We start from the raw sequence: 15,137 nt of genomic DNA on the forward strand, positions 1-15,137 counted from the left end.
CTTGTGAAATGCAATAATTTAGCTCCACAATATCAACTTTTCAGCATTTGTTAGTACAAACACATTGATGTGAAATATACACTTTTCATTTTGAATGATTATGCTCACTTCACCCAAACAAAGATTGTCATGATCATAAAAGAACACATTTTGTCCTGAAATATCAGTTTTTCAATTTTAGGAAATACACACCCATGCCAGCAATCCCCATTATGTGTCAGGGATTTTTACTAGTGTGCCAGGGATGTTCACAGTGTTGTTAAGAATACCCCCACATCATTTGCCATGGGTGGAAGGTAAGCACTGTCAATTTTTCAGGCTAAATGTAACTCTTCAGAGAAAGTGTAGAGATTCTTGAGGAACGAGTCCTAACTTGTCCAACATTGGTCCAGGAAGCCTGTTATCATGCAATATATTACAGCTTGTTACATTCAAAAAATGTACTTACGGTGAATGTGAATGGAACTCATTTACATGTTTATTGGTTATCCAGGAAACATGTGCGGCTTCAGTGATCCTGGACATGTGTTGGTCACAGGTCAACCAGACCGACCGTGTAGTGTATTTGAGTATCCCAGCATCACGATGTGTCCTCAGTGACATGTATTAGACTTGAGCAGATTTGCATATCCTTGGCAAGGCAGAGCTGTGTGCACAGGCTCGCCTTAGGTTCCCGCATGAGGCGATGGAAACCTGGGACATATTTACAAAGATACAGAGCATGCCTGCTCCCACCGTGCACTGGGACACTGGGTGCTGTGTACCACCACTGTAGGCCCCATAGTGCAAGGACACCTGCATTGCAGGCAGGATTGTTTTTGTGCAGGAAAAGGCACCTTCCTGCATAAAATAATCCTTAGAGGTAGTTCCTCTTTCTTTGTAGAGAATGCAGCACACATGGGAAGAGGACAATGAGGACAAATAAAGACCTTCTCCTCCTGTCGTTTCACTTGGGAAGGTGCAGCATTTTGATGCATTCCCAGTTTGAAAAGTCGTTGTAAATCTGGGAATTTGCCAAAACCCATGGGTGGATGCGTTGGAGCACCGATGCTTCACGTAACGCAGTTCAAGCAGCTGCCCTGCGTTACATTTCTTTACAAAGCCACAGAAACCACGTGTTGAGTGGCTTTGTGAATATTACTGAAGCCTTTGCACTGTACAGAGTTGTCTGAAAGCTAACTGGTGCCCCAGGGAAGAGATATTTCAGGGCCCATTGTCTGTAACAATTTATTACATACTTTTGGGCTAACAGTAGCTGGAATGATGCCAAACATTCTTTCAGGATTTTTTTGTTGACCAAAGCAGTTATACATGGCTTTCCGAGGACCTCAGGAATCCTGAAGGTGAGACTGGGAAAGATAGGCAGGTAGAAGAAGAAGGGTTCAGATAGAAATAGAGAGGTGAGAACTAGAGAAAGAGGAAGTTTACATTCCAAAAGGGTCCATTTGAAGGTGGGCACCAGGGCAAGGTCCTACTTTGCCCATGCCTTAAATGTCTCTGGTGTTGTCCTTCCGTTGCCTTGCATGACACAAGGAGAGTGTAAAGCCTTAACTAAGATGGGCGCGCCTTGTGCAGATTCACAAGAGGGCTGCAGGACAGTTGCAGTTACTCATGGCTCATCATCTCTACGGAAAGATGGAGCTCTACAGCAGAATAGAGCCGAGTTGAACTGACTCAAACTATACCATGGAGTTTCGCCATTCATCAGTATTCGTGAATGGCGAATAATGCCAGAGCTACTCACTCCAGTCTGTGGATTCCATTTTGTATATCAGCCCCCTAGATCGTGGCAGTATGAAATCTGAATTTATATCCGCTGACTTTCTTAATTTTAGATCTTCATTAGAAAAATGAGTTCTTTCTTTGACACCTTGTAACTCCTCTCTTACAGAGGGATCAACTCGATATATCATCGCGCTCGGCCTCCTCTGTGCGCTCTTCCTGCTGGCTGTGGTGATCTTAGCTGCAATGCTTGGTAAGTCTTCCCCTCTGAGTCTGATAAGACTTGAAGGGTTGGTTTTAGAGTGTGAGTAAAAGAGATGTTAGGGGATATGTGTCACACATTGTGTGTGGAGCCAGTGGGGTGTGCTGGGATCGTGGAGTTTCCAGACGGCCATGAAGATTGACAGCAGCCAGGGCACAGCAGCTGCATGATAGTCACTGGCGCGTTTGCTATGTTTGCTTCCTAGCAGGCTTCCCTATGCAAACCACGCGTGGTCTGTGTGCTACATTGACTCTGAGCACCACATCACCAGGGTTGAGCTGCACGGCCTGTCATTTATAGGCTGCACAGTAGTTGGAGTCTGTCTGTGTTTTCCTCATGGTCTTGTCCAGCCTCCAAATATCCTCTTGAGAGGAGTGTTTGATGTAGAGATGGGTATCATCAGTTTACATGTGGTATGAGAGTTTTGATTGCTGCAGGATTTCAGTGAGCGGTTCCATATATAGATTGAAGAGCATTGGAGAAATTGTAGAACCTTACAGAACACCCCTGATGATGTCTGCTTCGTCTGAAAGTGTGGTGACAATTTTGACTCTTGTTTGTCAGTTCCATAATAATTACGTGAACCAGTTCAAGAAGGCTCCGGATAGGCCTATCCTTAGTCTCAGAGTCTGGCGGACCATGTAGAATGCTGCTGGTAAGTCTTGAAGTATAAGGAGGCAGGACTCATTTTGTTCAAGTGATGTTTGTATATCATCTAGTATGTTAAGAGTGGTGTCCTTGGTATTGTGCTCAACCCTGAAACCTGATTGATGTTCATCTAATAGGTCAAAAACAGTCTTTCGACTATAGGGCTGAGGTGGGAAGTAGAGGAGTTTTGATATCTGGGAGTTCAGGCCTTGCATGCGACAGAATTACAATGTGAGAGTAACATAGGTATTTCCCTGGTAGGACAGAGGAACCACACTCCTTTCCGTAATACTCTCCCTGAAACGATCACCGGTCATATTACAAATGCAAAAGGGTGTTATTACCAATTTTCCTGTATCACATGCAAAAAGGTACCAGTTTCAGCTCTGCAGTGCCCTTCTCTGATCAGCTTGAGCGAGGCTGCCTTGATGAGGTTGGAGTGTCCAGGGCTGACACAGAGGAAGCATCTGGTGGGAGGGGATCTGCCTCAGCAGATGGTAGAACATGATGGGGGGACAACAGCCAAACTGGTCTTCAAAGAAGGGAAGGACATTTAGGACAGCATCTGTACCTCCCTCATTTCCTGACAGGTGCCCCCTGATTAGATTAAGGAAGGGCTGTTTAAGGGAAACGTAGCCACACCAGTGGGTGGGATGAGCCAGACCGTAACTCTAAAAATTAATTTTTGCCATCTTGGATTTTGGAGGAATGTTGCTCCCAGGGATTGATTTTTTCCACACTTGCGACCTTGTCCTCGCCGCCATCCCACACATCTGGAAGACCACAGCCAGAGGAAGATCCTTCTCACATCTTGCTGCCAAGACCTGGAACTCCCTCCTCATCCACCTCAGAAGATCTCCCACCCTATCGCGATTCAGAAAAGACCTCAAAACCTGGCTCTTCGACTGATCCCCAACTGATCGTCGACGACCATTCCCTTGCTGCCTCCCCCCTGGCCCTTGAGACCCTAGTGGGTGACTAGTCGCGCTATGCAAATCTACTCTACAAATCTGCTGATTGATTGATTGATTCCCAGGAAGTGGTCACTCAAGAGGGTGGTGGCCTGCACATGATTGGACAGAGCCCCCCCCCCCACTTTCCACCTCAGGAGGAAGGACTCATACAGATAAGCAGGTCAGGGGAGCAACTCCTGACCTGCTTTTTAGGTCGGGAGAAGCTCCCCGCACCGTACAGCTCCACCGTTGTGCCCGCGTCCCTCTCCCCTCCTTCACAGCTGCTACTGCGAGTTCGAGGCCCTCCTCCACCCGCAGGCCCCTGCCAGTGCCTCATCCCTGGTGGTCTAGTGGTGCCGTAAATATTGTCTGCCTGTTTGTCTTGTGTCTGTTTTGCACTTTATTTTTTCACTACTTCTCTGTTTTTCTTGCTCTGTTTGTTGTGCCTTTTTATCTGTTCCTCTATTTTCTTGCCCTGTTTCCATTCCTTGGGCTTCCCCCGTGGTTCCCCTGCCGCTGCACCCCCGTTGCCCCGCCCTCCTCGCGCGCCCATTCACGCTCGCCTCCCAGCTGCTCCTCCCTCCCACCTCCCTCTCTTAATGGCGGCCGCTACGCGGTGAGGAGAGCAATCCCTGACCTGCTTTTTAGGTCAAGAGAAGCTCCCCAAGCCGCACAGCTCCACCGTTACGCACGCGTCCCTCTTCCCGCCCTCGCAGCTGCTACTACGAGTTCGAGGCCCTCCTCCACCCGCAGGCCCCCACCTGCGCCTCATCCCTTGTGGTGTAGTGGTGCCGTAAGTATTGTCTGTCTGTTTGCCTTGTGTCTGTTTTTCACTTTCTTTTTTCACTGCTTCTCTCTTTTTCTTGCTCTGTTTTTTGTGCTTGTTTCTCAGTTACTCTATTTTCTTACCCTGTTTCTAATCCTTGGGCTTCCACCGTGGTTCCCCTGCTGCTGCATCCCCTGGGGCCCCGCCCCCTCCTGCTCCCATTCGCACTTTCCTCCCAGCTGCTCCTCCCTCCCACCTCCCTCTCTTAATGGCAGCAATAAGAAGGTATCCTCTTTCTAGCCTTGTTCCCCCACTTTTGGCCTGTTTGTGAGTATATGTTCACTGTCTCATTGGGATCCTGCTAGCCAGGGTCCAGTGCTCATAGTGAAAACCCTATGTTGTCATTATGTTTGTTATGTGTCACTGGGACCCTGCTAGCCAGGACACCAGTGCTCATACGTTTGTGGCCTATATGTATGTGTTCCCTGTGTGATGCCTAACTGTCTCACTGAGGCTCTGCTAACCAGAACCTCAGTGGTTATGCTCTCTCTGCTTTCCAAATTTGTCACTCCCATGCTAGTGACAAAATTTACCAATTCACATTGGAATACTGGTACACCCATATAATTCCCTAGTATATGGTACTGAGGTACCCAGGGTATTGGGGTTCCAGGAGATCCCTATGGGCTGCAGCATTTCTTTTGCCACCCATAGGGAGCTCTGACAATTCTTACACAGGCCTGCCACTGCAACCTGCGTGAAATAACGTCCACGTTATTTCACAGCCATTTACCACTGCACATAAGTAACTTATAAGTCACCTATATGTCTAACCTTCACCTGGTGAAGGTTGGATGCAAAGTTACTTAGTGTGTGGGCACCCTGGCACTAGCCAAGGTGCCCCATAATGTTCAGGGCAAATCCCCAGACTTTGTGAGTGCGGGGACACCATTACATGTGTGCACTATACATAGGTCACTACCTATGTATAGCATCACAATGGTAACTCCGAACATGGCCATGTAACATGTCTAAGATCATGGAATTGTCACCCCAATGCCATTCTGGCATTGGGGAGACAATTCCATGATCCCCCGGGTCTCTAGCACAGAACCCGGGTACTGCCAAACTGCCTTTCCCGGGGTTTCACTGCAGCTGCTGCTGCTGCCAACCCCTCAGACAGGTTTCTGCCCTCCTGGGATCCAGCCAGGCCTGGCCCAGGAAGGCAGAACAAAGGACTTCCTCAGAGAGAGGGTGTTACACCCGCTCCCTTTGGAAATGGTGTGAAGGCAGGGGAGGAGTAGCCTCCCCCAGCCTCTGGAAATGCTTTGATGGGCACAGATGCTGCCCATTTTTGCATAAGCCAGTCTACACCGGTTCAGGGACCCCTCAGCCCTGCTTAGGCGCAAAACTGGACAAAGGAAAGGGGAGTGACCACTCCCCTGACCTGTACCTCCCCTGGGAGGTGCCCAGAGCTCCTCCAGTGTGCTCCAGACCTCTGCCATCTTGGAAACAGAGGTGCTGCTGGCACACTGGACTGCTCTGAGTGGACAGGCCAGCAGGTGACGTCAGAGACTCCTTCTGATAGGCTCCTCCAGGTGTTGCTAGCCTATCCTCTCGCCTAAGTAGCCTAACCCTCTTTTCTGGCTATTTAGGGTCTCTGTCTTTGGGGATTCCTCAGATAACGAATGCAAGATCTCATCACAGTTCCTCTGCATGTCTCTCTTCACCTTCTGCCAAGGAATCGACTGCTGACCGCGCTGTAAGCCTGCAAAACTGCAACAAAGTAGCTAAGACGACTACTGCGACCTTGTAACGCTGATCCTGCCGCCTTCTCGACTGTTTTCCTGGTGGTGCATCCTGTGGGGGTAGTCTGCCTCCTCTCTGCATCAGAAGCTGCGAAGAAATCTCCTGTGGGTCGACGGAATCTTCCCCCTGCAACCGCAGGCACCAAAAAGCTGCATCACCGGTCCCTTGGGTCTCCTCTCAGCACGACGAGCGAGGTCCCTCGAATCCAGCAACACTGTCCAAGTGACCCTCACAGTCCAGTGACTCTTCAGTCCAAGTTTGGTGGAGGTAAGTCCTTGCCTCCCCACGCCAGACTGCATTGCTGGGAACCGCGACTTTTGCAGCTACTCCGGCATCTGTGCACTTCCGGCGGAAATCCTTTGTGCACAGCCAAGCCTGGGTCCACGGCACTCTAACCTGCATTGCACGACTTTCTAAGTTGGTCTCCGGCGACGTGGGACTCCTTTGTGCAACTTCGGGTGAGCACCGTTTCACTCTTCTTCGTAGTGCCTGTTCTGACACTTCTGCGGGTGCTGCCTGCACCTGAGAGGACTCCTTGTCTTGCTCGACGTCCCCTCTGTCCCCAGACGCAATTGGCGACATCCTGGTCCATCCTGGGCCACAGCAGCATCCAAAAACGCTAACCGCACGACTTGCAGCTAGCAAGGCTTGTTGGCGTCCTTTCGGCGGGAAAACACTTCTGCACGACTCTCCACGGCTTGGGGGATCCATCCTCCAAAGGGGAAGTCTCTAGCCCTTGTCGTTCCTGCAGAATCCTCAGCTTCTTCTGTCCAGTAGAAGCTTCTTTGCACCCATAGCTGGCATTTCCTGGGCATCTGCCCATCTCCGGCTTGCTTGTGACTTTTGGACTTGGTTTCCTTGTTCCACAGGTACCCTCGACTGGAAATCCATTGTTGTTGCATTGCTGGTTTGTGTCTTTCCTGCAGAATTCCTCTATCACGACTTCTATGTCCTTGGGGGAACTTTAGTGCACTTTGCACTCACTTTTCAGGGTCTTGGGGTGGGGTATTTTTCTAACCCTTACTATTTTCTAATAGTCCCAGTGACCCTCTACAAGGTCACATAGGTTTGGGGTCCATTCGTGGTTCGCATTCCACTTTTGGAGTATATGGTTTGTGTTGCCCCTATCCCTATGTGCTCCCATTGCATCCTATTGTAACTATACATTGTTTGCACTGTTTTCTAAGACTATACTGCATATTTTTGGTATTGTGTACATATATCTTGTGTATATTTGCTATCCTCACACTGAGGATACTCACTGAGATACTTTTGGCATATTGTCATAAAAATAAAGTACCTTTATTTTTAGTATATCTGTGTATTGTGTTTTCTTATGATATTGTGCATATGACACTAGTGGTATAGTGGGAGCTTTGCATGTCTCCTAGTTCAGCCTAAGCTGCTCTGCTAAGCCACCCTTTTCTATCAGCCTAAGCTGCTAGACACCTCTTCTACACTAATAAGGGATAACTGAGTGTATCACCTTGGTACCACTACAAACCAGGCCAGCCTCCTACAGGTATCTTGGACACCCTTAGTGTTTTCTTACACTCCATGTGGCCCTCTACACAGTACACTAGGCCAGGTGTCCCTAAGTGGTTTGCATTCCACTTTCTTAGTATATGGTTTGTGTTGCCCCTAGGCCTATTGCATCCTATTGTATTCTACAGTGTTTGCACTACCTTTCTGTTTACTTACCTGATCTTGGTTTGTGTGTATATTTTGTGTATTTTACTTACCTCCTAAGGTAGTATATCCTCTGAGATATTTTTGGCACATTGTCACTAAAATAAAGTACCTTTATTTTTAGTAACTCTGAGTATTGTGTTTCTTTTGATATAGTAATATGATATAAGTGGTATAGTAGGAGCTTTGCATGTCTCCTAGTTCAGCCTAAGCTGCTCTGCTATAGCTACCTCTATCAGCCTAAGCTGCTAGAACACTACTAATCTACTAATAAGGGATAACTGGACCTGGCTCAAAGTGTAAGTACCATCAGGTACCCAGTATAAGCCAGGCCAGCCTCCTACATTGGTGACAGCTGTGGGATAAGTACTTGTAACTGCTTTACCTCTTTGCCATTGGTGCTTTTCATAAGAAAAACATATTCCAAATACTTAAAAATATACACAGTTAACCTAAGCAGTTTAACTCTCTTTCTAAAAACGTTCTAAAAAGTTTGTAAAGTTTTTCTCTTTTCTTTAAAAGTTTCTAAAACCTTTTTCTCTCTATCTTAAACTCTTTCTTACAACTATGTCTGTAGAAGAGACCACCTCCACAGTTGTCCAGGCAACCTATGGTAATTTAAACTTTAAAAGTTTGAGGGGGTCTCTGCATAGAAAGAGGTTTAAGCATTGGTAACAACCCTACCAAAGATCTTCTCCTCAGCCTTCTCCTAGAAAGTGACCAGAACCAGTCTGGCCCATCCCAGGATCAGGAGGTAGAGGAGGAGGGTACCCAGGAAGAATCAGGGGAGGGCCCTGAGGATTCTGGGGAGGGTTATTCCAAAGACCTGTCAGCTGACAAACCACCTAGTGACACCTGTAGTGGGAGGGGGTCACACACTATTAGGGCACCTTTCACTCCAAAAGGCCAAGTAACTAGGGTTCAGGTAGTTAGAGACAGGTCCACGTCTGCACATTCCCACATTTCCTCTGTGTCTCAGAATTCCCAAGCCTCCCACCCTGAGAATGACACCCTAAACAGGGAACTCAGAAAGCTGAGGTTAGAAGAGGACAGACTGAAGCTGAGACAGCAGCAGTTGGCCTTACACAGGGAATCTCTAGATGTAGAGAGGGAAAGACGGAAGTGAAGTTGGGGTTAGTTCTTCATGATGGCAGCAGCAGTGTTCTTGATAGTAATCCTGTAAGAGAACAAGATTCAAGAAACCTGCACAAAACTGTCTCCCTTACAAGGAGGGGGATGACATCAACAAGTGGTTTGCTGCACTTGAGAGGGCCTGTATGATACAGTTGGTCCCTCAAAGGCAGTGGACTGCTATCTTGTGGCTATCTTTCACTGGTAAGGGTAGGGATAGGCCCCTTACTGTCAGAGAAAATGATGCCAACAACTACAGAGTTTTGAAAGATGCACTCATAGATGGATTTGGCTTAACCACTGAACAATACAGGATAAAGTTCAGAGATACTAGAAAAGAGTCCTCTCAAGACAGGACGGACTTGTAGGATGTTCAGTTAAGGCCTTGGAGGGATGGTTACATGGCACTAAGGTGACTGACTATGAAAGCCTATATAATCTTATTTTGAGAGAGCATATTTAGAATAACTCTGTGTCTGATTTGTTACAGCAGTACATGGTAGACTCAGATCTGACCTCTCCTCAAGAATTGGGAAAGAAGGCAGACAAATGGGTCAGAACAAGAGTGAACAGAAAAGTTCATACAGGTGGTAACAAGATGGCAAGAAGAAGGATGGTAAGTCTTCTGACTAGGGTGGGGACAAAGAGAAAAAACATTCTGAGTCTTCATCAGGCACACAAAAATCCTCTGGGGGAGGTGGGTCCAAATCCTCTTCTCATAATCAAAAGAAGCCATGGTGTTATGTATGTAAGAGTAAAGGCCATTAGGCAAGTGATTCCACTTCTCCAAAGAAAAGCAACAATGCTCCCACTACCACAACCCCAACTGCATCCTCTAGTGCCCCTAGTAATAGCAGTGGTGGTGGGAAGTCTACTAAAAATAGCCAATCAAAGGGTGTAGCTGGGCTCACCATTGGTAAAGTAGATGGGGTTGGTCTTGTTAGGGAGACCACAGAGGCTGTTTTAGTCTCTGATGGCGGTATTGACTTTGCCGCCTTGGTTGCTTGTCCCCTTAATATGGATAAGTACAAGTAACTTCCTCTAATAAATGATGTTGAGGTTGAGGCCTACAGGGATACAGGAGCCAGTGTCACTAAGGTGATTGAGAATCTGGTTCACCCTGATCAACACCTACTTGGTCAGCAGTACCAAGTGACTGATGCTCATAACAACACTCTTATCCACCCCATGACTGTTGTCAATCTCATCTAGGGGGAGGTGGGGGGGGGGGAGTCCAAAAAAAGTTGTGGTAGCCACTGATTTACCTGTAGACTGCTTACTAGGCAATGATTTGGAAACATCAGCTTGGGCTGAAGTGGAGTTGGAGGCTCATGCAGTAATGCTGGGCATTCCAGGGCATATCTTTGCTCTCACAAGGGCTCAGGCCCAGAAGCAAAGAGGTCAGGGAAGCTTGGATCCTGGAACAATGGACCAAAAGCTAAATCCTTGCCCACTATCCCTCCCTCTCCAGAAGATTCCCTTTTTGAGGAAGAGGAATCCTCTCCCTGTGCAGAACCTGCACCAGATGAGCTGGCAGCAGACACTGCTCAGCTTTTGGGTGCGGGGTGGCTTCTAGGGAAGAGCTGAGTGTGGCACAGCGGACCTGTCCCACACTAGAGGGTTGAAGACACCAAGCTGTCTAACAGCAAAAAGGGAATATCACTGATAGCCATAAGGTCTATTGGGAAGATAACCCCCTGTACACTGAGTCAAGGGACCCTAAAGCTGGAGCTGCCAGGAGATTGGTCATCCCTTTGCAGTATAGGGAGTTTCTTCTAACATTAGCACATTATATTCCTTTGGCTGGGCATTTGGGCCAGAGTAAAATTTGGTACAGACTTGTTCCATTGTTTTACTGGCCTCACATGTCAGAGGACACTAAGGAGTTTTGTTGCTCCTGTGTGACCTGCCAAGCCAGTGGCAAGACTGGTGGCACACCTAAGGCCCCAGTGGTTGGGGTGCCCTTTGAAAGGGTAGGGGTTTACATAGTTGGCCCCCTTCACCCTCCAACAGCTTCTGGCAATAGGTGTATCCTTGTGGCAGTGGACCATGCCACTAGGTATCCTGAAGCCATACCCTTGAGGACCACTACAGCTCCTGCAGTGGCAAAACGCCCTCCTGGGAATATTTTCCAGAGTGGGTTTTCCTAAGGAAGTGGTGTCAGACAGAGATAGTAACTTCATGTCTGCATACCTGAAAGCTATGTGGAAGGAGTGTGGTGTAGCTTATAAATTCACTACTCCTTATCATCCACAAAAAAATGGTCTGGTTGAGAGGTTTAATAAAACTCTCAAAGTTATGATCATGGGACTCCCTGAAAAACTCAGGAGGAGATGGGATGTCCTGTTGCCATGCCTCCTTTTTGCTTACAGGGAGGTACCCCAAAAAGGAGTGGGCTTTAGCCCCTTAGAACTCCTGTTTGGGCACCCTGTAAGAGGTCCCTTGCTCTTGTGAAGGAGGGTTGGGAACAACTTTTAAAAGCTCCCAAGCAAGACATTGTGGACTATGTACTTGGCTTAAGATCCAGGATGGCTGAGTACATGAAAAAGGCCAGTAAAAACCTTCAGGCCAGCCAAGAGCTCCAAAAGCAATGACATGACCAGAAGGCTGTCCTGACTCAGTACCACCCAGGACAGAAGGTGTGGGTATTGGAGCCTGTGGCCCCAAGAGCACTCCAGGACAAATGGAGTGGAGCCCATCTCATTGTTGAAAAGAAAGGTGAGGTCACCTACTTGGTAGACCTGGGCACTGCCAGGAGTCCCCTTAGGGTGCTCCATGTCAATCGCCTGAAACCTTACTATGACAGGGCTGACTTAACCCTGCTCATGGCAACAGATGAGGGGCAGGAGGAAGAGAGTGACCCTCTCCCTGACCTCTTCTCCACCACTGAAGCTGATGGCTTAGTGGAGGGAGTGGTGCTTGCAGATTGCCATACTGCTGAGCAGAAGGACAACTGTATAAATCTCCTAGGCCAATTCTCTGACCTCTTCTCACTACTCCCAGGTACAACTACCTGGTGTGAGCACACAATCAACACTGGAGACAGTTTACCTGTCAAAAGTAAGATTTATAGGCAGCCTGACCATGTGAGAGATCGCATAAAACAAGAGGTACAGAAAATGCTGAATCTAGGAGTGATTGAGCCTTCTGAAAGCCCATGGGCTAGCCCAGTGGTGCTTGTCCCAAAACCTCACAGTAAAGATGGTAAAAAGGAAATGGGGTTTTGTGTTGACTATAGAGGACTCAATCAGGTAACCAAAACGGATGCTCACCCCATACCCAGGGCAGATAAGCTCATAGATACACTTGCTTCTGCCAAGTATCTAAGCACTTTTGACTTAACTGCAGGGTATTGGCAGATTAAGTTATCAGAAGATGCTGAACCCAAAACAGCATTTTCCACCATTGGAGGGCACTACCAATTCACTGTTATGCCCCTTGGTTTGAAAAATGCACCTGCCACCTTTTAGAGTCCTGCAAGGGTTTGGAAGCTTTTAGTGCAGCATATCTAGATGATATAGCTGTCTTTAGCTCCACCTTGGATGATCACCTGGTCCACCTACGGAAAGTTTTGGAGGCCCTGAAAAGGCAGGCCTCACTATCAAGGCTTCAAAGTGCCAGATAGGGCAGGGAAAAGTGGTTTATCTGGGCCACCTGGTAGGTGGATAACAGATTGCACCACTGCAGGGGAAGATCCAGACCATTATGGAATGGGCTCCCCCTACAACTCAAACACAGGTGAGAGCCTTTCTAGGACTCACAGGGTACTATAGGAGGTTCATCAAGAATTATGGCTTCATTGCAGCCCCTCTTAATGACCTCACCAGCAAGAAGATGCCTAACAATGTATTATGGACAGCTAACTGTCAAGAGGCTTTTGATGAGCTACAACAGGCCATGTGCTCTGCACTTGTCCTAAAAAGCCCTTGTTACTCCAAAAAATTCATAGTCCAGACTGATGCTTCTGAATTAGGGGTGGGGGCAGTTCTATCACAGCTTAACACTGATGGCCAGGATCAACCAGTTGCTTTTATCAGCAGGAGGTTGACCCCTAGAGAAAAGCGTTGGTCTGCCACAGAGAGGGAGGCCTTTGCTGTGGTCTGGGCACTGAAAAAGTTGAGGCCATACCTGTTTGGTACTCACTTTATTGTTCAGACAGACCACAAACCTCTATTATGGCTTAAACAAATGAAAGGTGAAAACCCTAAATTGTTGAGGTGGTCCATCTCCCTATAGGGAATGGACTGTACAGTGGTACATAGACCTGGGAGTACCCACTCCAATGCAGATGGATTCTCCAGATATTTCCACTTAGACAATGAAGACTCATCTGGGCAAGGTTAGCCTTATTGTCACTCGTTTGGGGGGGTGTTGTATAGGAAAGTATCACATAACCCCAGTGCTCATAGTTTGTGGCCTGAATGTGTGTATCTGTGTAGTGACTAAGTGTGTCACTGAGGCTCTGCTAACCAGAACCACAGTGCTTATGCTCTCTCTGCCTTTAAAACTGTCACTATAGGCTAGTGACCATTTTTACCAATTCTAATTGGCACAATGGAACACCCTTATAATTCCCTAGTATATGGTACCTAGGTAGCCAGGGTATTGGGGTTCCAGGAGATCCCTATGGGCTGTAGCATTTCTTTTGCCACCCATAGGGAGCTCAGACAAATCTTACACAGGACTGCCACTGCTGCCTGAGTGAAATAACACACACGTTATTTCACAGCCAATTTACACTGCGCTTAAGTAACTTATAAGTCACCTATATGTCTAACCCTCACTTGGTGAAGGTTATTTGCAAAAGTTACTAAGTGTGAGGGCACCCTGGCACTAGCCAAGGTGCCCCCACATAGTTCAGGGCAATTTCCCTGGACTTTGTGAGTGTGGGGACACCATTCCACGCGTGTACTACATATAGGTCAATACCTATATGTAGCTTCACAATGGTAACTCCGAATATGGCCATGTAACATTTCTAAGATCATGGAATTGTCCCCCCATGCCATATCTGGTATTGGGGTGGCAATCCCATGCATCCCCGGGGCTCCACCATGGGCCCGGGTACTGCCAAACCAGCTCCCTGGGGTTTTGTCTGCAGCTACTGCTTCTGCCAACCCACAGACAGGCTTCTGCCCTCCTGGGGTCTGGGCAGCCCAGTCCCTGGAAGACAGAACAAAGAATTTCCTCTGAGAGAGGCTGTCAAACTCTCTCCCTTTGGAAATATGTGTTAAGGGCTGGGGAGGAGTAGCCTCCCCCAGCCTCTGGAAATGCTTTGAAGGGCACTGATGGTCCCCTCCTTGCATAAGCCAGTCTACACCGGTTCAGAGAACCCCCAGTCCCTGCTCTGGCGCGAAACTGGACAAAGGAAAGAGGAGTGACCACTCCCCTGTCCATCACCACCCCAGGGGTGGTGCCCAGAGCTCCTCCAGTGTGTCCCAGACCTCTGCCATCTTGAATCCAGAGGTGTGAGGGCACAGTGGAGGCCTCTTAGCGGCCAGTGCCGGCAAGTGACGTCATAGACCCCTCCTGATAGGTGCTTACCTCACTAGGTGGCCAATCCTCATCCGAGGGCTGGTTAAAGTCATGGTAGCACCTCATCCTGTCGGCTTTCTCCACTGTTTCGTGGTGGTGCATGCTCTGGGGGCTGTATGCCTTCATCCTGCACTGGAAGCCAAGAAGAAATCTCCAGTGGTTTGACAGAATCTTCCCCCTGCTCCAGCAGGCACCAAACTTCAGCGTCACTGGTACTCTGGGACAACTCTCATCCTGACGAGCATGGCCCCCGGAACACAGGTGGTGGACCCAAGTGACCCAGACTGTCCAGTGGTCCAACTGTCCAAATCTGGAGGAGGTAAGTCCTTGCCTTCCCTCTCCAGACAGTAATCCTGTGTACTGCGTGAACAGCAGCTGCACTTGTGCAAGGAATCCTTCGTGCACAGCCTAGCCCAGGTCCCCAGCACTCTTTCCTGCATGGCTCAACTCGATGAGTTGACCACCGACTTCGTGGGACTCTCCTTTGTAGTATTGAGATGACCTCATGCTCAGTTTTCTTGAACCCGTGTCAAGTACTTCTGCGGGTGCTGCCTTCTTGTGCGTGGACTCTGTGTTGCTGAGGGCCCCCTCTGTCTCCTCTTTCAAGTGGCGACCTCCTGGT

The 15,137-nt window shown here is 48.2% G+C and overlaps 1 protein-coding gene across 1 annotated transcript in view; it reads left to right on the plus strand.

Moving 5' to 3' along the window:
- The window catches only part of LOC138275243 (C-type lectin domain family 2 member L-like), a 98,108-nt gene that overhangs the window by 20,776 nt on the left and 62,195 nt on the right, over positions 1-15,137 (plus strand). Inside the window, exon 3 of the mRNA XM_069219076.1 lies at positions 1,892-1,975. Within this exon, the coding sequence (XP_069075177.1) occupies positions 1,892-1,975 (84 nt within the window). The remainder of the gene's footprint in view (positions 1-1,891; positions 1,976-15,137) is intronic.

This window comes from Pleurodeles waltl, chromosome 2_2 (assembly GCF_031143425.1).
Source record: "Pleurodeles waltl isolate 20211129_DDA chromosome 2_2, aPleWal1.hap1.20221129, whole genome shotgun sequence".
Classification (NCBI taxonomy): Eukaryota; Metazoa; Chordata; class Amphibia; order Caudata; family Salamandridae; genus Pleurodeles; species Pleurodeles waltl.